Source organism: Nyctereutes procyonoides, unplaced genomic scaffold (assembly GCF_905146905.1).
Source record: "Nyctereutes procyonoides isolate TBG_1078 unplaced genomic scaffold, NYPRO_anot_genome, whole genome shotgun sequence".
Classification (NCBI taxonomy): domain Eukaryota; kingdom Metazoa; phylum Chordata; class Mammalia; order Carnivora; family Canidae; genus Nyctereutes; species Nyctereutes procyonoides.
The window spans coordinates 44,263,221-44,290,920 of NW_026575020.1; the positions used below are offsets into that span (position 1 = coordinate 44,263,221).

General features: G+C 37.3%; 1 protein-coding gene across 5 annotated transcripts in view; it reads right to left on the reverse strand.

The window, feature by feature from the left end:
- Positions 1 to 27,700, reverse strand: part of KANSL1 (KAT8 regulatory NSL complex subunit 1) — a 186,342-nt gene that overhangs the window by 21,251 nt on the left and 137,391 nt on the right. For all 5 annotated transcript variants that reach the window (XM_055321532.1, XM_055321504.1, XM_055321517.1 and 2 more), the window contains 3 exons: positions 25,659 to 25,763; positions 10,905 to 11,017; positions 9,947 to 10,142 (listed from right to left, as the gene is read on the reverse strand). In XM_055321532.1, coding sequence (XP_055177507.1) covers positions 9,947 to 10,142; positions 10,905 to 11,017; positions 25,659 to 25,763 — 414 coding nt within the window. The remainder of the gene's footprint in view (positions 1 to 9,946; positions 10,143 to 10,904; positions 11,018 to 25,658; positions 25,764 to 27,700) is intronic.

The window sequence follows — 27,700 nt, forward strand, 5'->3', positions numbered from 1 at the left end:
GAGAAGCAGGCTCCATTCCATTCAGGGAGCCTGACGTGGGACTCGATCCCGGGTCTCCAGGACCACACCAGGGACTGAGGGTGGCGCTAAGCCACTGAGCCACCCGGGCTGCCCCAAGACACCTATTTAAAGTAAAACCATTACTGCAGACCAAAAGGGGAACACAATGATGAAAGAAAAGATAGCAAAAACAAATAAAAACCATTAATTTGTATGTATCTAAGGGGAGATGGGGAAATAAGAGAGGTTGTTTAAAAGTATAAACTTGCAGTTATTAGATAAGTCCTGGAGACTTAACACATGGTATAGTGATTACAGAGATAACAGTACTATATTATAAATATGGGAAGAGACTAGACCTTAATTATTTCCACTTTAAGAAAGAAATGATAATCATATGGCATGATAGAGGTGTTAGTTAAGGCTGGAATTGGCAGACATATCAATGATCAAATCAACACGTATACCTTAAATTTGCACAATAGTATATACCAAATACTTTTTCTTTTTTTTTAAAGATTTTATTTATTCATGAGAGACAGAGAGAGGCAGAGGCACAGGGAGAGGGAGAAGCAGGCTCCATGAGGGAGCCCAACATGGGACTCGATCCCGGGTCTCCAAGATCATGCCCTGGGCTGAAGGCAGCGCCAAACCACTGAGCCACCCGGGCTGCCCTACCAAATATATTTCGAAGAGAAACTGAAAGCAGACCAAGGACACAGAAGATATGAACACAATTATTAAGCCCAAAATAGAAGTTAAATTTAGAACCCTGAAGTCAACAAACGGGATATGGATATACTCACACCCACACAAACATTGTCTTTTTTAAGGAAGTGTGGACTATTTTCAAAAGATGAACTAAAATTATGTCTATCAATATGGAGGATGATCTTGAAAAGACAACAGTGAATTAAAAAAAAAAACACATACCAAGTTGCAGAATATGTACACCATGATGGCATTTATAAAAATTTGTATAGGAACATTAGATGAAACAATACACACTGCACTTTGCTCATGGATATATATACACACACATGTAGTAAAAATCTAAGAACCTGAACTGGGAGTATAAACACCAAATTCATGATAATGGTTACCTCTGGGGAAGGAAGCAGGTAGCGGAGATGACAGAAGATAAATGTTCATTTATAATTTTCTTTTAAATATTAAAAAAAGTCAAGATATTAATATTTAAGGTGGTATGTACGTTTGTTATCTCATTCTCTATATCTTACAGAGTTAGAAAAAAATTAGGGAAAGAGGCAGGTAAACCTGATGAAGTTTTTTTCATATACAGGGAATTCAAAATTTTCAAATAAATTCAGTGGTAAAAAAAAAAAAATTCACTGGTGCAGAAGAGTTTTAGAAAACTGGCAGTGGGAGTAAAATGAAGTCCAACTATTTCTCTAACTAGAGCACAGATATGCTAAATACGAAAGCTGCTGAAACCCAGGAACTGAATTAGGAATAACATCTTTCCAGGCTTAGAACTGAGAAAAAGATTAGACCATCAAATGAGTAGCAGAGACGAAGACCAATGGCCAGTATACAGAGTAGAATAGTACCCCCTATCCCAGACCCTACCCTAGTGTTCCAACCGGAACCACAAAATGTAACCTTATCTGTAAGAGGATTTTGCAGATGTGATTAATTTTAACATGAAGTGATACTGAGTTGGGGTGGCCTTAAATCCAATGAATGGTATCTTAAATAAGACCATGTGAAAACACAAAGACCAGACACGTAGGGTAGATGATCATGTAAAGACAGAGGCAGAGACATGAGATACACTGACACAAGCCAAGGAATGCTAAGATTTGCTAGCAACCACTAGTAAAGAAAGCAGGAAGTGGCATTTAGAAAGGATTCTTTAGATAACTTCAGGGGTAGCAAGGGCTGTCATCTTGACTTCAAACATCTAGCCTCAAGAACTGTGACAGGAAACAAATACACTCAGGTACTAAATTTTTCTAGTGAAATTGCAAAGTAACAGATCAACTCATTTTTTAAGAATAATGAAAGAAAGAAAAAACCCTCAGCATGAGGACTATGAGCAAAACACTGCAGAACAAGGTATAGGGAAGCAAGTCTGAGAAATTCAAAAATATACCTTTGGAAAACTATAAAACAAGTTTGGTAAAACAATTAATGAAACTTCTCATATCTACAATAGAGTAAAAGATAATAGAGCCTCAATCACATGGAAATAGGGAAGATGAAAGGGCAGTAAGAGGACACAGAAAGGAAATATAAAATTTGAAAAGAAAAAATCTTAATTACTCATGGCAGCAGAACTAAAACCTACCTAAGAGGAATTATAGGTCAGAAGTAATGATTTGGAGAATTAAAATAGGATGTGAGCAATAAACTTGTCTTTCTTCCTTTACACTATGGGAGGACCAAAGAGATGAAAACAATGACAGAAATGTTAACAGCTAACATCTGAGTACTTATTATGTTCATCCAAACTATGCCAATCGCTTCCATGTTTAATTTAATGAGGACACCAAAGAGCAGGAAGTAAAAGCCAAACAGGACAGAAAACAGTAACAGATAATTGGAAGACTTCCATTTGCAACTATAAACTTAGGGGAATCAAAACCCAAAGCTATTACAAAAGAAGACTTGATAGTGCCATAAAAACAAACAAACAAACAAACAAACAAAAAACAAAAAACTGCCGCACTGTCCATACTGGAAATATTCAATATTTGTGTGAGTTAAATATGGTGGCCACATGTGACTATCAAACATCTGAAATGTGGCTGTGCAAATAAGGTACTACATTTTTTATCTTAATTTTAAATAGTTACACAAGGCTATAGGAGCTACCATACGGAACAGTGCAGAGCAGAACTGATTACCAACCAATATAAAAGGACTGAAAATAACACCATTTTAATTCTAAGCCAAAACAAAACACAAATAATCACCTTCCCCTTACCACCAAAAGACAGTGAAACAATATTAAGGGACAAAGTTATGAGCTAAGAAACATGGTCAAACTCTTGTTCTGATCCTGAGAAACTACAAATTAAAATTAAGAAGTCAATAAATGGGCATATTAAGGTATACAAGGACTATTAATAAATAATGAAATGTTACAATAAAAATAAGCCTAAGTAAGTCTTTAAATCTAGTTTAAAAACTGAATATAAAACAAAAAACTTTTATTTAATAAAATATCCATTAAAATCAAAGACTTCAGGCACCTGGGTGGCTCAGTGGTTGAGTGTCTGCCTTTGGCTCAGGTTGTGATCCTAGGGTCCTGGGATGGAGTCCTGCATCAGGTTCCCCACTGGGAGCCTGCTTCTCCTTCTGCCTATGTCTCTGTCTCATGAATAAATAAAATCTTAAAAAAAAAAAAATCAAAGACTTCACAGAGATTGGAAACTCAATTGTACATCTTGGGAAAACTCAAAAACTCAAAGGCAACTTACAAATAGCAAAAAGAGTATTTCACACATCAAAGGCTGTGGAATGACATCCAAAACTACACTTAGAAGAAAATTCAAAAAGTTAAATGTTTTTATTATTACGTAAGAAAGAACAGAAAATAAATTAAGCATTTGAATAAAGACAGAAAGGAGGGGAGAAAAACAAAACAACCAAGACCACAGGAAGAAGAAATTACCAGCAAATAACCAATCTTTGAAATAATCAATAAAATAGGATAACTGCTGACAAGATTAATCAAGAAAGAGAAGACAACTATAATTAAGACTGAGAAATGGACACACAACCACAGATAACAAGGATTTAAAAATTAAGAATGCTTTCTACAATTCTGTATGAGTTTATCTGAAAAGCTATTATCTGAGAAAGGCTCTATTATCTTTTACTCTATTGGAGATCTGAGAAGTTTCATTAATTGTTTTACCAAACCTGTTTAATAGTTTTCCAGAGGTATATTCTTTTGGAATTTCTCAGGGCAAGAAATAAACATTAGTGATACATGTTATAAAAATTTCCCACTTTAAAGTTTTCTAAAGCACAGCAAATGGTAAAGTGTCCCAATTCTTTTTAAGAAGTTGCCCACTTGACGGGATGAGCACTGGGTGTTATTCTGTATGTTGGTAAATTGAACACCAATAAAAATTAATTTCTTAAAAAAAAAAAAAAAGAAGTTGCCCTATATTGGGGGGATCCCTGCGTGGCTCAGTGGTTTAGCGCCTGTCTTCGTCCAGGGGCATGATCCCGGGATCCTGGGATGAGTCCCACATCGGGCTCCCTACATGGAACCTGCTTCTCCCTCTGCCTGTGTCTCTCTGCCTCTCTCCGTCTCCCTCATGAATGAATGAATGAATGAATGAATGAATGAAATCTTAAAAAAAAAGTTACCCTGTATCAAAATTAATACTGAACTGATAAAAGTATCATCATGAGGGTCACCTGGGTGGTTCAGACGGTTAAACATCCGACTCTTGATTTTGGCTTGGATCATGATCTCAGGGTTGTGAGACCAATCCCCCTATTAGGAGTCGGGCGTGAAGCCTGCTTAAGATTCTCTCCTTCTCCTTCCCTCTCCCTAACAAAACAAAACTCAAAGTATTGTCATTAAAACCAGCTATGACCAACTATTTCTTAACACCGTTCTGTAAGTATATCTGGTCAAGGAAAAGGAGTAAGTAGTGTATAAAGAGGTATCATTCATATTTATATTTATTCATATTTATAAATAAATATAAATTCATATTTATTTTTTTGCTGGTGATAGCCTATCTAGAAAATTAATCAACCAAAACAATTCAAAGTGTTCGATTATAGAAATCAACAGCACTCATAACAGTAACAGAAAAAAAATCTCATTTGCATCACAAAAATATCAAGAATGTAGGAAAAACTGAAGAAATAGAATACTTGGATACATGGAGAAATTCTATTTTCCTTTAATACTTTATATTAATTCTCTCTAAAGGAATTTCCTTTTTTTTTTAAGATTTATTTTTATTTATTTATGATAGACATAGAGAGAGAGAGGCACAGAGACACAGGCAGAGGGAGAAGCAGGCTCCTTGCCGGGAGCCAGACGCGGGACTCGATCCCGGACTCGATCCGGACTCCAGGATCGCGCCCTGGGCCAAAGGCAGGCGCGAAACCGCTGAGCCACCCAGGGATCCCCTCTAAAGGAATTTCCATTAAAAACCCACTGCAATGCCCATGGATGAATTCCACTATCAAAGTAAAACTCTATTCATTCATCATTTGTTAAATCACAGATTAGTTCAAAGCATTAAAAAATTCTTTTGGCTTCAGGACAGTTTACAAATAAAATATCAGAGCTTCTATTTATTTTACCTCAGCCTTTCAAAATTTATTTTGTATTCTATAATGACTGCAATTGTCCACATGGCACCCCTGCTTCTTCCCAAAAGTTCGACTAGTATTGAAAAGTTAGGCCTCCAAAATTCTATCATAACAAGCCCATCAATAAAGAATGCATTTTTAAAAAAGATTTTATTTATTTGACAAAGAGAGAGCGCACACATGCGCGCACAAGGCAGGGGTAGTGGCAGGGAGAGGGAGAAACAGGCTCCCACAGAGCAGAGCGCCCAATGTGAGGCTTGATCCCAGGGTCCTGGGATCATGACTTGAGCTGAAGGCAGACACTTAACCAACTGAGCCACCCAGGGGCCCCTAGAAACTAGTGTTCTAGATTAAGCTGTAGAAACCTCATAGAAGCAGCAGGGCAAGAAATAAACATTAGTGATACATGTTATAAAATTTCCCACTTGAGTGTTTTTTCAGGGGCTTACCTAACTGCTAACATCTACCAAACCAGATCCCTAACAGACATAAGATACGCAATACACAGTAGTACAGGCAACTCATTATGATATGCACTAATATTACAATAAAATGATGATAAAATTCTCCTGGGCCTTACTGATTTCTGTGGAAGATAATCCCATTCTCCCAATCTCAAAGCTCTCTGTCTTCACAACTCTGATATCAAAACACCCTCCCTGATGATTCTTCCTTAGGACTAATTTTGAAATCTCTTACATCCTGAGAGCTTTGAGTCAGACTATTGTTTCCTCTAGGATTACTATTGTTACTACTCTTTCTTTTTGACTCTAGTATCTTTTATGGCCAATCTACTCCAAACATAAACTACCCGCACACTTTATCTTTTAAAAATAGCTTATGGCACCTCACTGCTCAAAACAAAAATCCTCTAAAATCTAATTGATAAAACCCAAATCAACAGTTTGGGCATTCAAAGCCTTTCATTATTTACTGATAGGTCTCATTCCTGTTTATTTCCAACAAGAGCATCTTACTAAACGCTTCATGGTATCACTGAATTAAGATACTAATGACAGAAGAATAGCCTTTTAGGAGCAAAAGAAATGTGCTATCACACTAAAAGTATATCTCAATTTTAACATATATTGTAATTTCAGAAATGTTGGTAAAACTCAATAAAAATTCCAGCTGTGACTCAACTAAGATGACTGTCCTGTAAAACTAAGTTCCCTAAAGTGAGTTTTATATTTGGTTCTATAATGTAGTAGAGATAATTTAAAATATGTAGGTAAGCCAGTAACACTGACATTAAACATGTTTTTTGTATTCTATACTTGTAAATATACTAGTAACCACCTTTCTTGGGTAGGTAGGAATGTGGTGGGAGAGGCAATAACAAAGGTACTGTGAATTAATCAAGAAAATATAGCTCCTGATATTCTTTTTCTTTTTTATTTGGTTTTTATTTATTTATTCATGGAGACACAGAGAGGGAAAGAGAGAGAGGCAGTGACAGAGGCAGAGGGAGAAGCAGGCTCCATGCAGGGAGCCCAACATGGGACTCGATCCCAGGTCTCCAGGATCAGGCCCCCTGGGCTGAAGGCAGTGCTAAACCACTGAGATACCCAGGCTGCCCAAGCTCCTGTTATTCTTTTTTAACTTGGAAGCAAATCTTATTACAGTTAAGTGTGAACTCAATACCATTTACCGGGCAGCCCCGGTGGCGCAGCAGTTTGGCACTGCCAGCAGCCTGGGGTGTGATCCTGGAGACCCGGGATCGAGTCCCACATCGGGCTCCCTGCATGGAGCCTGCTTCTGCTTCTCCCTCTGTGTCTCTGCCATTCTCTCTCTCTCTGTGTCTATGAATAAATAAAATCTTAAAAAAAAAAATTTACCAACAACAGAAAATGGTTTATCTATTAACATCTTTGCTATCCAGGGTCAGTCATTAGAAAGTAAGCTCCACGAAGGCAAGCACTTTATTCAACAATGAAATCTCAAGAATACCTGGAACAGGGCAGCCCCAGTGGCTCAGCGGTTTGGCGCCGCCTTCAGCCCAGGGCGGGATCCTGGAGACTCAGGACAGAGTCCCACGTTGGGTTCCCTGCGTGGAGCCTGCTTCTCCCTCTGCTTGTGTCTCTGCCTCTCTCTGTCTCTCATGAATAAATAAATTAAAATCTTAAAAAAAAAAAAAAAGAATACCTGGAACAACGTGGGCACTTGACAAAGTACTGAATAAATTTGCTTGGCAAATCCAGCATCACAGTATGATAAAAGGCAAGATGCCTGCTCATCAGCAAACATCACTGAGCAAGGAGACACAGTGAGCAATCAAGACAGACAGAATGGCCTTTGCCTCCAACCCTGACAGAACTCCTGCATTTCTGCTATAACCAGCAAATGGTTTATTTCCCAAACTCAATTTATTTCTTTTTCACTTTTGTAGGTCACGATGATTGTGTTTTTAGAAACTGGCATTGGGACCGAAGAGTCTTTAGTATGCTTTATGTGTCTCTTCTAAAAGTACATTAGATTTTAGGCACAGACCAGAAAAATCTGTCAATAGAAACAAGGTTTGCTAGTTCACAGATTAAAAAGAATCCAAGAGGCCACCCCACATCACAGAAAAAAAAAAAAATTAACAAAATTTTTTACAAAACCCCTAGATATCATGACATAGCGGAATTAGCAAACTGCCAAAACAGAGGAAGGACACGATTTCCCTGTGAGGTTTTTGGTTTTGTTTGGTTGAGGTTTTTCTGTTGTTGAAAGCATCAGTCATGATCAGAAACTACTTTCTTACATTTGACAGTAATATACTGTTTTCTTTTTTTTTTTAAATATAGTTTTCTTGCTTTTCCTAAATCAACCCCTCAACCTCTAAGAAAATAATTTAGATTTACAGAAATATTAATTAAAAAATTGAGACTCAAATATCAATGAGAATCTTGCCAAATATCTTTTTCTTTTCTGGTATTTGGTAATTTAGGAATTCTGAGGAACTGACAAGAGAAAAAAGGCACAACCTGATAGTTAAATTTTTACTTACAATACTTTCCTAAAAAAAAAAAAAAAAACAACTTCAGTCCAATTGCATACTATAAGATAGGTCCAACACTGAAAATCCACTGCCCAAATATTAATGGTTCCAACAATTCTCTCCCTTCTTCTTTGTCATCAGTTTTTTCACCAGCAATATATTGTAAAAGCTCTATCATAAGAAAGATTTTCCTTCACATAAGCTTTTCTCTGCTCTCCTTTACAGAAATATTCTTTGAAAAAAAAAAATATTCTTTGAAAGAATTATCCTAAACAGCTCCCCCACAATTCCTTGCCTCCCATCCTCTTCTAAACCCACTCCAAGCAGAATTTCACTCTCTCCCATTAGCAAAATAACTTATACAGATCTCAAACAGCCCTAATCCGGCTACATCCAACAGTCAGTTTGCTGTCTTCATCTAACTGGACCTGTCTACAGCATCCATACACCATCCTCCTTCCTCTCTGACACATGTTCTTCATTTACTGTTCATGGGTCTCATCTTCTTCACTTTCCTTCTATTTCACTAGTCACTCCTTCCTAGGCTCTTCCTTATCCTTGGAATGTCTCAAGGCTTAATTCCATCTGAGCTCCCCAGCAGTCCTTATTCCCTTCATCTGCTACATTTTTCTCCCTAGCACTTAATACTATAGAACATACCATTATCTTTATTTTGTTGTTTTCTTTTCTGTCTCTACTCACTAGAGTATTTCAGGAGTGGAAATATTTTTATCTGTTTTTTTAGTGTCATATTCCCACTGCATAGAACAGACCTAGTTCACTGTAGGAGCTCAATAAATATTTGTTGAAAGAATGAACAAGTGAACAATAACCAAAATACTAACAGGAACAGCCACTTTGTACCAGTAACTTATCAACCAGACACCCCCATGAGCAAGTTACATGTATTTCATTGAGCCCTCTAATAACCCTATGAGATCTGAGGCTTGGGATGAAGGGAAGGGTCTGAGAAGGGGATTAAGGGGGTGTTAACATGTTTCACATTACACAACTACCAAATGGCAGTGTCATGATCCAAACCCAGGTTTATCTTCTTCAAAGTTAATACCATTGCATGGTATTAATTTTACTGAAGTATTATTTCATTAGTTTGGAATAAATCCAACTCTATTTGAAGAGGCAGCAATCAAAAGTTTCCTACACTTGTGAATTAATCTCCATGTTCTCTGTGAAGACCAACATTCATTTCATCACATCAATTTAAACATTTTAACACAGATTATTTGACAGGAAAGCATGCCACATTGCCATTTTCAGTGGTAACAGGACAAGTGGGAAGTGCATCAATCTCCTCTTAAGTGTTGATGGCAGCACTTAACTCTTCTTTCCCATTTCTATTACAAAGCTCAAGTCAGTGATTTCCAAACGTGCCTCAAGAAATACCTGGGAGTTTTTTTGCTTTCCGAAAATAAAAAAGGGTCCCAGGTCCAGCTTTAGAACAATGAAGTCATAACTTCTAGAAACAATTGTCAGGAACCCAGTATTTTCTCAAGCTCCCCAGGAAATTTGGGTGGTTAGCCAAGTTTAGAAAATATTAGTCAAATGAACCAAACTTGGCAAAAGACTAATAATTCTATCTGAGCATTTGGGCTCACTGTTTAACAATAACCAAGTCTCATTGGTACTGACCTTCCTGGAAAGGGGAACGATGCTATTGGGTCGAACAAGCCTTCGTTTCTTACAGCTCAGCACAGGACGTGTTCGGGCTGCCACACAGGTGCCATCAGTTGATGAAGAAACTAGATTGAGTCGTTGCTTTTTTTGTAATTGTTCCTCAGCATCAGAGATGTCACCTGGAATGTGGTCTGCCAAGATAGGCTGTAGACTATACAAAGGGAAAGAAGAATATTCACTTCTCAGAAGACAAGGAAACAAAGCCTCTAATATTGCTTTAACCTCCTCTGGTTACAAATGTTCACAGACACAATTATTCTGGAGCAGATGCATGTCACTTCCTAAATAACCACAGTAAATGCTTATTTTTAAGATTCTTGGTGGACATTAACATCATGTCTGAAAAGTGCAAGTTAGTAAGTGAAAAACTCAGGTTCCAAGTGATTAACGAGTTCTCTTCTATAACAGAAACATGAATAATAATAAAAAAAAAATCCAAGAAAATTGCAACTGGTAAGAAAACAATTAATCATGCCCACATGATTAATCTTAACCCATTAATGTTAATGGGTTTCCCAAAAATCAGTTCTTCCGTGAAATCTGACTTTAAAGGACGTGTATATACTATTCTAATATAGGGGGATTCCTTCAACTTTCATAAATACAAATTTACAAACATGGCCTTTAGAGAGCTAATAATCTGTCCTAAGAGTAAGAGAGTTTATGTAAACACTTCTCAAGAATTCTACCAAGCTAGGACCAACCATAACGACTCACAGTAACAGTAGGACCTTTTATTTTTTCCTCCATGGTAAGTTAATTTTAGGCTACCATAAATTAAAGGGAAATATATTAGCATGCTAATTAAAATATACTTGCTACAGTAAGAAGCATGCACAATACTATTAAGTGATAAATTTTCGGTCTTAAAACTAGGATTAGTGGTTTAGGAAGCAGAAGACATACAACTTACGTGTTAATAACTCCATTGACAGGTCTCAATGCTCCACATGATTTGGTAGACAATGACTCTGAAGGATGACCAGAGGCACCATGGTTTTCCAGTGGCTGAGAAACAGACTCAATCTAAAGGAGAAAGATAAAAATACATTGTTAACATTTAACCAACAGCATCCAGAACGAAAATCAGCACAATATCATTTAAATTAAACACCTAAAATTTCTGACAACCAATTTTTTTTTTTTCTGACAACCAATTTGAAAAAACAAAACTCATATGGCTGAGGAAAAACGAAAATAACTAAGAGAACTGGCTTTCACTTTGGGGTAAAGAAGAGTAAGGAACCAAAATATTTAACAGACTAATATGAAGTACTCACTGATGGGGAAATGACTTAATGATTCCATGAAACAGAAGCTTAGTAAAATAATTACATAGTAACAAGAGTCTTCAGTAAGGATCATAGGTTCACTACCAAGGCAACTAAGATGCAAGGTGAATGTAGTTAATACCTGCTTAACTTCACGGTAGATGCTGGAAACCTCTTTCCAGAAAATTGTACTTTGTGTGAATACACATACATATGATAAGATAGGAAAAAAAATCAATAAAAGCTCTGTAACTAATTACCTAATGCTATCAGGTAGTAACTACTATCTCTGAACTACACAAATCAAATACATACTTAGGACATAAACTGAAAAAAGGGAGGTGGGGAAAGAATCTGGAAAAGTTTGAATGGGACTACTTCAAAATAAATTATGTATTCATTAGGCTCAAAAGGGATAGGTACAGCCATGAGATGTCAGTCATGTGGAGTCTCTGAGTTACAGGCAATAAGGCCACAGATACATTTATCCCTCCACCCTGCTGCTGCTGGAATATCACAAAAAGGCAGTAGGCTTTGTCTGCTTACACTCAAAATGACTTTAGGGTGTTCTTAGGTTCTTCTTCCTGTAAATGTTACCAGTTCATATCAAAGCCAGTATTTTGAGGCTGAAATTCTGTTTTTCAGTATTGCTCAATTTCTTTTGATCTTTACACCCCCAGGGAGAAAACACCAAAGAATCTGCAGACCTGAAACCAGTTGTAGGCAAGTATCAAGAAAGGACAATAGACTGGGAAGCTAACCAAAATGTTTTAATACAAATTATCCAAAAAACTAGATCAAAGTATACAAGCAAAAAAGACATAAGCAAACTACAACAAGTGAACACTGGGAAGATGCTCTTACATGTATCTTGTACATGTACTAAAGTACTACAAAAATCCTGAGCAACTGTATCAGCCAATCATGTCAAAATTATGGTAAATTTGGCACACATACTCATTGCCTTAACACTACACCAATCTCCTCTTTAAGTAGCAAGACTTATAAAGATGTTCCTATCACTCAATTCTAAAAATCTATCTTAAAGAAATAATCCAATAAATACATTTCCCAAAATCTTATACACAAAGATGGTCACTGTAATGCTATATATCAATAATATAAATGCTCAACATCTGAGGCACAGTTATAAATTGTAGAATAGCAAACCAGAATGTAAAATATAATCACAAAAGACATTTCTTTTTCCTTTACACCAAAATGATATTTAAAATATTTTTTAAAAAGTCTTTTAGGTAGAAATGATTTTAGAAAAAGATTAAATTAAAAATATTTTTAATACAACTGTGATGACTATAAATGTACATATATAGACAATGACAGGACAGAAATAGCATTAGAACAAATTTTTTTAGCTAATATTTTTACATTTAAGAAAGTACATAATTTATTATAAAAAAATAAATAATAAAAAATAAAAAAGTACATAAGCAATGCCTGGGTGGCTCAGTGGTTGAGTGTCTGCCTTTGGCTCAGGGCGTGATCCTGGGATCCGGGATCCAGTCCCACATCAGGCTCCTTGCAGGGAGCCTGCTTCTCCCTCAGCCTGTGTCTCTGCCTCTCTCTCTCTGTGGGCCTCTCATGAATAAATAAAATCTTTAAAAAAAGTTGATAATCCCAAATATCCACCTGAATGCTAACAAATATTTACTATTCAGGGGGAACCTCAAAAAGCCCAAACAAACTTCATGGAACGACAAATGACTAGATAATCAAAAGGATTTAATATCCAGGTTTGCATTAACGAGCCGATGTGTGACTCCTGGCATGTTAACAGCTTTCCTAAGATTACAGAAGTCCTTTCAACATGAATTTCTGTGACTGTGAACTTTTTGCTGGTATGCTGATCTTACGAACTTCAGTCAATTTCATGCTCATTTAAATACTAGCATTTAACATTACGGCAGATATATTCTATACATTTACATATTTTACAAGGTGTCACATATAAATAACAGGATGAATCTACATTTGATTAGTTTCTTTTGTAGGGATTATGGGACAATAAACTGTAAGGACACCTATCAAGACTAAATGTTGCCATTCTTTAGCAAAATCTCTTTTCAAAACAAATTTATCTTTCTTACAAAAAGTCTGAAGAAAAGCACAAATCATCAGTAATTTCACAACCTACAGATAACCACTGCTAATAGCCTATGTTGTTTATCATGCCTATAAGATACATATACTTGAATGCCATTAATATTCAATGTGAATTTTACTGATTTTCTTAGAGGAACCTGAACTTTTTTCTTGGGGGCAATTCAGCCCCCAAATTAAAACTGAAGTCAACAGGGAAAACATTATTTAGCATGGAAATGCTTGTCAAAGATAAAACAGCACAAGCACAGAGCAAGCAATCAAGAGCATGAACCACAAAGAGGGAATGTGCCTAGCTTCCAGTCACAACCATACAAGCAGGCACTGAATTATCAGAGGATGGTAGGATATTCTATAATCACGCTGAGATCCAATAGCAGAGCACTGGGGCAATTAGGTTCATCACTCATTCTCAAATGTAAAGAGCTTAAAATATTAAGACCAATCCTCCAACAGTGTTCCATCTGGAAAAAGAAAAACACAACTCCCAATACGCACAATTTTACTTAAAGCTACTTAATTGCATTCACCCTTAAGAAAGAGCAAACACTCCCTATCCTGTGGTCCCAAAGGGTACAAAGGCAGAGTAGAGATACATTAATAAACACTTCACAAATATTAAAATCACATACTAAATTAAGCTTGATCATCACTACTGCAGTGGTTTACATCATTAGTATTTTCAGGGAAGTAATGCATGACTCAGATTATCAGTCTTCCAATGGGAAACTGTAAAAAGGATCAAAGATTTTAATGCTCTCCCATCCAGAAAGCAGGAGTTGTTATTGAGCTTCTCTTGAATTGTATGTGGTGTTCAGATAGACTCAGGGTGTATGCATCCCACATCCAGAAAGAAAAGAGGAGAAAAGCTGAAGAGATAGAAAATTTGTTAATTTCCCTTTTTCCCAAAAGCAGAGACTCAGGGGATTACCTTTTGGGGTGATCTTAGAGATGCCACTTTTAGTAGCAAGGAGGGTTACTGAAGTGATTTCTTTCATGACTGAAAGGGCTAGGTATATGGAATAAAATAACACAGCAATGAGATTCAAATTTGTTATTCATAGAAAGTACGTATCTGTCTGATCCATCACTCCAGTCTTTTGGCCAGACCAATTAGTGTGACCAAATTAAGTTAAATTAAATTTAGGTCTTATGGGGTAGATTTTCCTGGGGTCTAAGAATCTGTGCCCATTCAATTTATTCTGCCAAAAAAGTAGAGAAAGCAAAAGGGTAAATATCAAAGGCACACACTTAAAAACACATAATCTGCACAATATTTATCTTTAATTCACTCAATTAATACCAGGTCATAACTGCTTAAAATAGCAATTTTTAAGTGCAACACATTTATTTGTTCAGAAAATTTAACAGTTCCATTTTGGTTATTTACTGGTTTTCTGACCGTTATCAAAAAGGAGAAAAAAAGCAAACTAAAGAATTCAACTTTCAGGAGCACCTGGGTGGCTCAGTCAGTTAAGTGTTGCCTTTGGTTTGGGTCATGATCTCAGGGTCCTGGAACTGAGGCCCCGGGTCAGGCTTTCTGCTCGTTTGAGGAGTGTGCTTCTCCCACTCCTCCCCGTTTGTGCTCTATGTTGCTATCTCTGTCTCCCTCTCTCTCAAATAAATGAACAAAATCTTAAAAATTCAACTTTATTCTTAGTTCAAAATAAATTACTTTTTGGTTTTATACGAATTATTTCATGTTTTAAGCTCATCTCAATAATACTCAAGATAGTCTTGCTTAAAATCAACAAAATATTGCTGGCCATAAACAGTGCACACCAGTCATTTCCATGAACTAGTATCATGGCCAGGAAATTGTGCTAAACTGGGAATGGAACTTTCTGAAAATTCCACTTCCATCAAGTTACTTAACTAAGTTTCCATTTTAGCACATACAAAACAGGGACTATATATGCCTCACTTTCCCCTACTGTACTGAAGTTAAAAGAAAAATCTATACAGGGGAGCTTATGTGGCTCCGTTGGTTAAATGTCCAACTCTTAATTTCTGTTCAGGTCGATCTATCTCAGATTTGTGGGATCAAGGCCCATGCTGGGCTCCAAGCTCAGCAGGGAGTCTATTTCTGCCCCCCCCCCCCCCCCCCCCCGTCCTTCCTGTTCCCATGCGCACACATCTCTCTCTCTCTAACAGGTAAATCTTTAAAACTATATGATTACACAAAAATAAATTTAAATTTTATGTATGTATGTAATCTCTACACTTAACATGGGACTCAAACTCATGACTCCGAGATCCTGAGTCACTTGCTCCTCTGATTGGAGCCAACCAAGCATCCTTGAATTATTTACTTTGAAAATTTTCAATTAGCATAAGGCTGTTTGTTACATACAAGACTAAAGGCTACTAAACCTAAGATTTATATTTACCAACACCATTGAAAATATGCATCAAAAATCAAGAGAAATACAGTAACTGCAAAAACAGTCATAAATTCTTGTTCAACTTATCTATCCACAGCCCTATTTTAATAGTCCTAATTTGTTTTTTTTTAAAATATGGTGCGTCAAATATTCCTCAACCAGTACCTATCACTCTACTCTCTATCTCAAAACCCTCGTAGGGCACACCATTCATGGTCCCTGAGGAGCACAAAACTTCAAAAAAAAAAAAAAAAAAAAGAGGTTCCTGCTTAACTAATGGTAGAAGATTATAGCTTGGACTGTTAAAAAAAAAAAAAGGCAATAGCTTACATTTTTAGCATGCTTTTCTTCTGAGAAAGCATTTATCCTCTGACTTGTTATCATCATCACTCCACAAAGTAAGGAAAGGGTAAAAGAAACGAGGCTTATTTTACAAAAAGAAACACCAATAATGAAGTCATTTGTCAAAAGCCACAGAAGTAATATTTTGCTAAAACAAATCCCAATTTCAAACCTAATCCTTTAAAAAATATTTATCCAATAACTACCTCTCCTGAAAGAAAAAAACGGGATATAAGAAAATATACATGTCACTTACTCATTTGTGCAAAAGAAACATAGGAAAGATAATCCAAAAACTAATGAAAATGGCCACCTACAGCAAGTGGGAACAGAAGGAAAGAAGGGAACAATGGAAGAAGACAGTAGGAATGATGGTCTTTTTTGTACAGCTTTGATTCTTAGAACTGTAGTAATGCTTCACACACTAAAAAAGCATGTAATAATAAAAATCAACTATTGTGCGTGGGAGAGAAAAAGTGGAATACCATAGTTAACAAAAGGACCATAGTGTATTAAAACAATTACAGGGATCCCTGGGTGGCGCAGCGGTTTGGTGCCTGCCTTTGGCCCAGGGCGCGATCCTGGAGACCGGGGATCGAATCCCACGTCGGGCTCCCGGTGCATGGAGCCCGCTTCTCCCTCTGCCTGTGTCTCTGCCCCTCTCTCTCTCTGTGACTATCATAAATAAATAAAAAATTTAAAAAAAAAAAAAACAGTTACATATTATACTCAAAGAAGAAGAAATAAATCTAACTTAAGCATAACTTCAGAAAACAGTATTTTGACTGCATTAATTATAGGGCAAAGATATCATACATAACATAGTCCTCTGATTAGTAATTTTTTTTCTCACAAGGAGTATGAACTAGCAATTATGAAACTACTTTATATGGTAGAAATGAGTATCAATAAGGGAGAGGAAGGCTGCTGTGTTGGACTGGTATCGAAATGAACTTAAAATTTTTTAAAAAGATTTTATTTATTTATTCATGAGAGGCACACAGAGAGAGAGAGAGAGAGAGAGAGAGAGAGAGAGAGAGAGAGAGAGAGAGAGAGAGAGATAGGCAGAGGGATAAGCAGGCTCCATGCAGGGAGCCCGACACGGACCCGATCCCAGGTCTCCAGGATCAGGCCCTGGGCTGAAGGTGGCACTAAACCACCGAGCCACCCAGGCTGCCCTACAATTTTTAATATATATATTCACCTTCATGTAAATGTAGATTTCCCAGCTTAGTCACTGAGAAGTCCTAGAAGCAATGACACCAAGTAGCAATGAGTACAACTAGTACCCAGATCTTGGTTTCTAAACCCTGCTGTCCAGTAAAAAGAACCAGGGCTGGAGCAGGTAAAATACAAGATGAGCTTGGCACATCTTTCGGTGCCTGAAAAGGGAATACTCACTAATAACTGAGGTGAGCATGCTGAAAAGACACAGGAACCAAGATGAAAGAAGTCCAATACTAAAAGTTGTCTCAACAAGTGGAGCAACTGAATAACAATAACAGATTATTTTATCCCATAAAATAAAGTATCTGTGAATCCATTCTGATATAAACTGAATAAACACATAATAAGAAAAGACAGTTCTTCCTAAAAGGATTCCAATTAACAAATGCAGGAAATAGAAAATCACCATTTGGTAAACACCACAGTAAAAACTGTTGCAGGCAAAACCCACTAGTCGTTAAGTATAATGAGTGAGAGTATTGCCTAGTATCTCATGAGTTAGACATCCATTACACAAAGGGGAAAATACTAACAAGGGCACAGTATCACTTCTGTGTTATTACTGTGACAGATGTGTAACTTCTAGCAATGGTAAAGCATCAAGTGATTCCAACTGGGAGGAACATTATACAAAAGAAAAGACTTAATACAAAGGCCAAGAAAGACAACAAAGAGGAGGAACATCACAGATCTGGGGAGATTTAAAGAGACAAGACAGCGAAATTCAGTGTGGGATTTTGGATCCCCTTTCCTGAAAAAACATTAGTGAGAAAATGAGTGAAATTTGAATAAAATCTGAATAGTACTGTATCAATGTTAATTCCTGGTTTTGATCATTGTACAATGGTTATGCAAGTTAACCACACTACAGGAAGCCTGGTGAAGGGTTTGTGGGGACTGTGTGCTATACTTTTTAAACTTTTCTATAAGTTTTTTTTTTCTTCAAGATTTTATTTATGTATTCATGAGAAACATGGAGAAAGAGAGGCAGAGAAAGAAGCAGGCTCCATCCAGGGAGCCCGATGTGAGACTCCATCCTGGGACTCCAGGATCACACCCTAGGCCAAAGGCAGTCGCTCAACTGCTGAGCCACCCAGGTGTCCTGTTTAACCATATATCTTTTAAAAAGTTTTACCCATTTTAAAAAAAAGTTTTTGTTTTTTTTTTAATGAAAAGTTTACCCATTATTATTAAATAAAGCAAATTTCATTCATACACAAATCTAGTATTAGTCTACAGCTTCCTGTTACCTTACACGATGAGGTATATAAGCTCATTAAGATAGATACAAAATTCATTATGAAATGGCCCATTCATCCAACACTTCATCAAATTAAAGTATTTGTAGTTCCTCTACAATGTCAGGCTCTCTCAAGCCTTTCATATTATACATGCAGTACCCCTCCCTGTTGGAACTCATTCTCAATGCCATCTTTCAACAAGTCTACAAGAACTCAGTACAAGTACATCCTTCTCTATTATGCTACCTTTCCAGACCTCCCTTAGAAGTGAGAATTCCTCCCTTCCCCATATTCCCCTGTTACAGGCCTGCTATAAGACTATGAAGCCCTCAAGGGAAGATACCTTGGTTCTGCTTATAGGTGTTTCCTAGACACACAGCACAGTTTGGAATAGTAAGCTTTTATCCAAATGTTATTACAGACCAAATGCTATTATAAGCATATTATACTTCTTCAATAGTTAATTATCAACTTTCTAAACAGGTACAGAAACCGAGCAACTCTTACCTAAGACCCTGTGAGGGCTGATGTGTCATGGAAATTCATACAAACTTACATACAAGTCATACATTGTACACACTAAGTGTTTTGAAATCATGAACACAAATCCAAACCCAAAAAATGTAAACACCAAGAGTGAATTGTAACGTAAATTATGGAGCTTGGGACCACTGTGATGTGTCAAAGTGGGCTGCAACAGTTGCAACAAATAAACCACTTTGTTGGGGAAATTGACCATGGAGGAGATTACCCAAGGCAGTACTATGCTGGGGAGGGGATATATGAGAAATCTCTACCTTCTGCTCAATTCTGTTGTCAACCTTAACCTGCTCCCTGCCAAATAGTCTTAATTATAAAAAAAAAAATAATATTTTTACCTCAAAAGTTAGGGATAATTAAAAATATTAACAGTCTTAAATATCACTTCAGGTCAAATTCTACCACCAAATGAGTTTGATGCAGAACTTAGGAAAACCACGTAGATCTTTGGAGTTTGGAAACGGAGATAACAACAGTAAGGAACTGCTTTATTATTCCTACTTTGCACAGAAGGTATGGGTACTGTGGGAGAAAAGTAGTGTTCTATACATGTGAATCAGGTCAAGGTGGTTGGTTGCTCTTTGGATCTTTTACTTTCTCATTTTTTGTTTAGTAATTCTATCAATTACTGAGTTCAAAGTGTAAATATTTCTAAATACGATTGTGGATTTGTCTAATCCTTTATCTACATATATTTATGCTTCTTGTATTTGAAACATCCACCTTTATGACTTTTCTATCTCCTAGATGAAATGACCCCATTTATCAATGTAAAAATGTCCTTTATCTCTGGTAATTGTCTTAAAACTCTGTATTAAAAAAATTGTTTTTATTTTTTAAAGATTTTGTTTATTTATTCATGAGACACAGAGATAGAGGCAGAGACAGGCAGAGGGAGATGCAGGCCTCATGCAGGGAGCCCGATGTGGGACTCGATCCTGGGACTCCAGGATCACATCCTGGTCCGAAGGCAGACACTCAACCACTGAGCCACCCAGGTGTCCCTTAAAATTGTCTTTATTTCTGTCTTAAAAATTATTTTGCTAGTATTAATACACTCATAGCAGCTTTCTTATGCTTGTTGTTTATGAAGTGTATCTTCCCCTGTTCTTTTATTCCCCACAGATCTGGGCTTCCAACTGTTATTATTCACCTTCTACCTAAAAAAAATCCTTTAACATTTCTTTCAGTGCAGATATTCTGCCAACAGATTCCGCTCAACTTTCTTTTATCTAAAAATGACTTTATTTCACCTTTATTTCTAAAGAGTGATTTTAGCCATGTACAGAATGTTGAGAAGCAACCCATCCTCCTCCCATTTTAATGATCCCATCCCACTGTTTTCTGTCCTCCACTGTTTCTGAAAAGAAGTCACCTATCCTTATCAATATTCATTTATATAGAATTCATCTTTTTTCCATCTGACTGCTTGCAAGATCTTTTTCACCATGTTATATTTCTCCTGCTTACTATTTTTTTTAAGACTAAGAGTCAAGATTTTTTTTTTAATTTTTTTATTTATTTATGATAGTCAAACAGAGAGAGAGAGAGGCAGAGACATAGGCAGAGGGAGAAGCAGGCTCCATACACTGGGAGCCTGACATGGGATTCGATCCCGGGTCTCCAGGATTGCGCCCTGAGCCAAAGGCAGGCGCTAAACCGCTGCGCCACCCAGGGTTCCCCTGCTTACTATTTTTTGAGTTTCTTCAATCGATAAAACTATCTTTTTCATTCAAATATTCAGCCATTATTTCCTTAACCCACCACCCCTCCCCACTGGTACCACTAAGTTATCTCCTCCTTCTGGAACTCTAAGTATACATACTTACCATTTCCCCAGGACTATGTTCATTTCTGAGCAGTTCTATGTTCAGTCTTTCTTTTTTTTGGTTGGATAATTTCCACTGATCTGTTATGTGCACTGACTATTTTTTAAGATTTTATTTATTTATTTGAGAGACAGCGAGAGAACACATGTGCAGGGGAAGGAGCAGAGGGGGAGGGAAGAGCAGACTGTGTGCTGAGTGCAGAGCCCAGAGTGGGGCTCTCAATCTCACAACCTGAGATCATGAACTGAGCCAAAAATCAAGTCAGATGCTTAACCAAATAAGCCACCCAGGCACCCCGTGATCCTTTCTCTTCCGTTAAGTTTTCAATCTGCTGCTTAGTTTATCAGTAGACTTTTTATTCAGATACTGTACTTTTTAATTCTCCAATTTGTGTTCCACAAGTTCCATGTGACTCTTTTTTAGTCTTCACTTCTCTGTTGAGATCCCCCCATGCTTGCTTTTACTCTAAATCTTCAAACATATTTTTATTAGATGCTTTTAAATTTTTATTTCCTAATTCCAATTTGAGTCATTTCAGGATCAGTTTCTATCTTTTCTCATGACTAAGAGACACAATTTTTCTCTTGACATGTAATAAATTGTTATTGTGTAATATATTGTATATGATATGTTACAGATCCTGGATTCGGTTACTTTTTCCCAGAAGCATGTTGATTTTTGCTCTAGTAGGCAAATTTCTAATTGGTTAGAAACCAAATGAATCTTGATTTTGTGTAACTATTTCCATGCTTTCACAGAAACACAGTATACACTATTTTGGATTTTTCCTTGATTCTATGGTGAGTCCCTTAGTCCTGGGAAAGTCTTAAACTCCTAAAAGCGTGAACTTTCTTTGGTTTCAATGTCAAGCTCAACTCCAAAATATTTACCAAGATTTGGGAGTATTGAAACTCCAAAATTCTGTCTTCACTGCAGTGGGCAGTGACTACATTCTTTGTTCAGCTCTTTCAGCCTACCAACTGTTGCTTTCTACTAGGCTCTGTCAAAATTCCATTAAACAGGTACAGTTCAAGGGTAAAGTTAAAGGATCTGAGAAGGATTTACAGTTTGTGAGGTTAAGCACCACCCCTCCATGACTCCCTCCTTTGCCACTATTCCCTCCCTCAATTTCTAGCTACTTGGCAGCTGTGACCTCTATCCTGACAATCTGAAAGCTCATGAGATTGTGGCTCTCTAGTTTAGTTCTGAAAACCCTGAGCCAAATGGACTGAGGAGGCCTTCATCTCAGATAATTTTTTTCTGAAATTCTGTTGACTTTCTTTGGTAATTTTCAAGTGCATTCTTCCTACTTAGTAATAGGCCTAAGTTCCAAGTTAGCTCTTTTCACTCATTAGTTCTTTCTTAATTGGAGGAAAAGGGACTACTATTTATTCAAGAGAGGGAAGTGGGAGGAGAAAGAAGGAAAGGACATGTTTTAGAACATGGGAGAACAGCTCTCAACAGCTTTATGCATTTCCTCTTTCCAGGAACACACCCTTTTTGTTCAGGAGGCTTTTAATGCCATATCAGAATTTATTAGTGCAGCAGTTGATTTTATCAGCACCTGCAAAGCCAGAGGCCCTTAATTTCCTTCATCTACTCTTACCTTTCAAACAGCCTTTGAGTTGGAAGTCAGACTGAATTTTTCTTTTATTTTTAAAGGGGCATTTTTCTAGAGTTTCTCCCTTCTTCTCCCCTACTACTCTATGGTATAAAAACAAAACCCACTCCATTTCAGAGAACATTTCCTGTTTGTCTCGAAAATAATTCAGTTTCTGCAATATCTGTACTGTTCTTTTTTTAAAAACAGTTTATTTATTCATGAGAGACACAAAAAAAGACAAAGACACAGGCAGAGTTCTGCAGAAGCAGGTTCCCCATGGGGAGCCCAATGAGGGACCAATCCCGAGATCACAGACCAATCCCCAGATTACGACCTGAGCCGAATGCAGATGCTCAACCACTGGGCCACCCAGGCGTCCCTATCCTGTGCTCATAACCAAAGCAGATATATATTGGTTCAATCAAGGAACACTCATTCAGTTTGTAAATAAGGCAAAAAGATGAATATGTATCCTTTCAGTGTAACACTTGAATATCATCTAATAAACAAGCCTTCCTAGGGTCATATAACTCTTAATAAATTACTTAACTGTGTTTTACTTACTCTTTACACCTGATTAGAGACCAGATGTCTTAGGTTGGGTGTTTAATTTTAGAACATCGAGGAGTTAAAATTGATCTGTGTCTAGTTGAAAACATATCTCCAAAGGTAATGACTTTATTATTCTTAGAGAAAATTATAAAGTTTTGGAGGCTACTGAGTAATCTCATTCCAGCACTCATCATTCTCACCTTCACCAGTAAGTCACAATATCTTTCTTTTGAGAATTGTATTTAACTTCCTAAAACTATATTTTGACAGTTAAAACACTTCTGATGTAATTATTCTTTTTTTTAAAATTTTTTATTTATTTATGATAGTCACACAGAGAAAGAGAGAGAGGCAGAGACATAGGCAGAGGGAGAAGCAGGCTCCATGCACCGGGAGCCCGACGTGGGATTCGATCCTGGGTCTCCGGGATCGCGCCCCGGGCCAAAGGCAGGCGCTAAACCGCTGCGCCACCCAGGGATCCCTGATGTAATTATTCTTAAACCACAAGTCTTCAAATGCTTTTCGAAAGGGACTAAAAAGGTGAGAGGGGGCAATAAATATTTCCATTTTGGAAAAAAATTAATAGGCAAAATAGAAATGGAAAATAGGGTGGTTAAATAGGAGTATGAAAATTTACAGCTGCCCATGTCAAGTATGACTTAAGATTATTCTTAAAGCGAAATTAAAAAGACAAGGTATAAATCACTTTTCAGTAAAGAAGCTGGATAACAAAAAGGCAAAATTAATGATGTGGCTTAAGGATCATCTTAAGTACCACAAATATAATTCTAAGTAAGCCAATTGTATTTCAGCAACCAATACTACTACATGAAACAAAAGTGAATAGTCCAGTCCCTATAATGTAAGAACTTTAAAAGGCCTTCTTACAATGAAAAACTCTGCTTGGCAGCCGAAATATTAGGCATCAGGAAGATGTCTTGACCTTCAAAATTGTAGGTTTTGCCCTACAGTTAGATTGTAATCATACAATCTAGGGGCACTTGGGTGGCTCAGTCGGTTAAGCATCTGCCTTGGGCTCAGGTCATGATCTCAGAGTCCTGGGATGGAATCCTATGTTGGGTTCCCTGCTCAGCGGGGAGTCTGTTTCTCCCTCTCTTCCCCACTTGTGTTCTCTGTCACTATCTCTTTCTCTCTCTTAAATAAAATCTGTATATAAAAAAGAAAAAGAAAAAGAATCATACAATCTAATACTGGGTTATACACATGCAAGTAAATAGGAGGTAGGAAAGGGACAAGGCATTAAGGGGTACACACACATGCACATATGTGAACATGTGTAAATACAACCAACCAAAATCAGAGATACATAATGAGAGACTGTCATGTTCTATCCTTCACAAGCACCGAGGTTGAGAAAAACCTGACTACAAGACATGGTCCAAACATTTTTAGAATCCCTAAATATACGAATATGTAAGTATCTTCACAAAACTCACTCCCAATCACATATGCCTCAAATCTCATGTATCCTGTACCTCATACCACCAAGCACCAGATGACCTTCCAACTTAACCATGTTTTCTCTTGGACTTGTATCAATTTTTATCTTGGCTAGAGCAATCACTAAAGCAGTTTTCACAAATCATTTGTAAAAAATAATTCTATAGATAGCATATAATGAACTCACACTGAGGACTTGAATACTTGCAAAATCTGGCATTCTACTCTTTATTTAAAACCATTTTCCAGTTAAGAACCATTAATCTCTAAATGTCTTCACATTTATCCCTGGCTTTAAGTTCTCTCATTAGGAAAGTTAGTTTCCACCATTATCACATAAATTCCTGCTAAAGATGATAATAATAAAGGACAACAAGCTTTGCTGATTTACAGATGCAAAAAGACTAGCTGGTTTAACTCAGAATTTAAAGAGCCAGCACTCTAGCCTCCCAAACAAACCACTGTCAATGGGACTTTGGAATTTCTAATGAATGACTTAAAAAAATGTTAATATTCATAAAGGGCAATAAAAAAGTGAAAAAAAGCTGTTGGGATTCAGAAATTAAAGGAATTAATTTGGGTTTTGAGAGAAATAGAAAAAAGGAAGGAATCATGGTAGAGGGAGATGTGGGCTAGGCTCTAAGGATAGAGAAGATTACAGAAAATGAGAGCTTTACCCTCATTACAGAATTAAAGGGGGTAACTCAGAGTACTTTTACATCTTTGTGAGTTACACCTCTAGTCCAACCTTTTCATCTTGTAGTGGCCCCAAAACAGTGCCTTATTTGTTAAAGGCATCAGAGCCACATGGTCTCCTGATTTCTCAGTAATACTCCATAAAGCCACACTTGCTCTGGCTGTTTTGTCTGGAGTTAGGAGCTGCTTTTAAATTCAAGGTCAACTACACAGCTGCAGGAGGGGCCCTGTGCTGCTCTAATTCAGGAATTCAGACCTTGAAATGCCAAAAGTGATAAAAGAGGATACAGTCCCCTTCCTTTAGCCAATGCCAAGGATCCTTGTTAAAGAGAATAAACTGTGTACTGATGCTACCTTTGGAATTCTTACTCATTCCCCCTTTTCTGTCTTTTATACTTACCAATTTATCATTCCCATGATCTGTCTTCACCTCAGAACTAAGTGGAAGAAATAAGTCTGTTGTTGTATGCTCCGGGGAAGGTGCCTCCCCAAGAACTATCAATCCCTGCAAGTAAGAGAGAAAACCAACATAAGTGAATGGTATTGTTAAGTCACAAATTTAATTTACAAGTTAGTATCACAGGAGTTAGGGGCAGGGGACTGGTTTACTAAAAGCCTTTTCCCTTTTCCTATGATTCTGAAACAAAATACATTACACCAGTAGTAGCTTTGCTTTCCCAAGAGTTATTTCAACATAAAGCCTAGCAGTAACAAGGAGTAAGACCTAAGTCAGACCTAACTTCCCCCTTTTCCCACTGAATGCTGTGACTTACATAACCTGTTACCTTAAGCATTTTAATCTGGAATCTTTACCAAGTATGGTACTTTACACTACATTATTACTAGGGGCGCCTGGGTGGCTCAGGCTGTTAGGTGTCTGCCTTTGGCTCAGGTCATGATCCCAGGGTCCTAGGATCAAGCTCCATGTAGGGCTCTCTGCTCAGTGGGAAGCCTGCTTCTCCCTCTTCCTCTGATTGCTGCTCTCCCTGCTTGTCTCTCTGTCATAAATAGATAAAATCTTTTTTTTTAAAGTATATACTATATTATTAACTAAACTATACCATAGTAACAGAAGCAATGCACTTTTTAGTTAACTTAATCATAGATGTGGCTTATGGATTACTTTAAGTGCTGCAAATACAAATGTTAAATCAACTGTTATTTGAGCAACCAAAACTACTACGTGAGACAAAGGTGGAATAGTCCAGTCCCTACAATATATTACAAACTAGAAACTTAAAAACAAAACTGTTTCAAAGGCACCTGTTTCTCATAACCATAAATAACACTCCAGATTAAGTTCCTGCTTCATGATTTCAAATTAAGATCTTACATTCATCCCGGGAAGTAAAAACTGTAAAAAGAAACTTAAAATGAGTCCACATATCCTATCCAGTCAGCAAAGGCCCAGCTTGGTAAAGGCAGAAGTGAGCTTACTGTGTAAAGCAAAAAGCTATACTCATGAATCCCATGCTGAACTCAAACAGAAGTAACCAAACCAAGTTTTGACACTGTGTAACAGAAAGACTGGGGTGAAAGTAACCAGGGCTTTGTGTCTGGGATCTCCTTCTCTTATCTAGAAAATAAGGAGAGCTGATACTAATCTCTTACAGGTAATTTTGTATTAGAATCACCTGGGGAAACTTATCAAGCTATACCTGCCCAGCTTCAACATCAAATCTACTCAGAGTCCCTGGGGTTAGGGCTGGGTATTCTACATTTTTAAAAAGCTCCACTGGTAAGTCCTTTTTTTTTTTTTAAAGATTTATTTATTTATTTTTATTTATGATAGACAAAGAGAGAGAGAGAGAGAAAGAGGCAGAGACACAGGAGGAGGGAGAAGCAGGCTCCATACCGGGAGCCCAACGTGGGACTCAATCCCGGGACTCCAGGATCGCGCCCTGGGCCAAAGGCAGGCGCCAAACCGCTGAGCCATCCAGGGATTCCGCCCCCCCCCCCTTTTTAAAAAGATTTATTTATTTATTTTTATTTATGATAGAGAAAGAGGCAGAGACACAGGAGGAGGAAGAAGCAGGTAAAAAGCTCCACTGGTAAGTCCTAAAGCAAGCTATAAATTGAAACATATTAGACTTGAACAGTCTTGACTCAGCATCAGAATCTCCCAGTGAACATCTTAAAACAGATTTCAGGACCTAGAGATTTTGACTGTAACAATTTGAACTCCTTAGGCATTATGACACAACTCTTGTGAGCCAGTGAGCCAGATGATCCATCCCTGGGGTCCTTTCTAACTCTAAAATCTCTATGAAATGGGATGCAGAGATGAAATTGGGGGTGGTGGTGGTGGTATTAAAAAAGAACAATGGAATTCTATCTCAGTTCCAAAAAAAGGTGCACTACAAGCACCCCCAACTACAAGCAAGAGAAACACTACATATCCCCAAATAAGACTATGACCAGACTATGTAGATGAATTGGAAA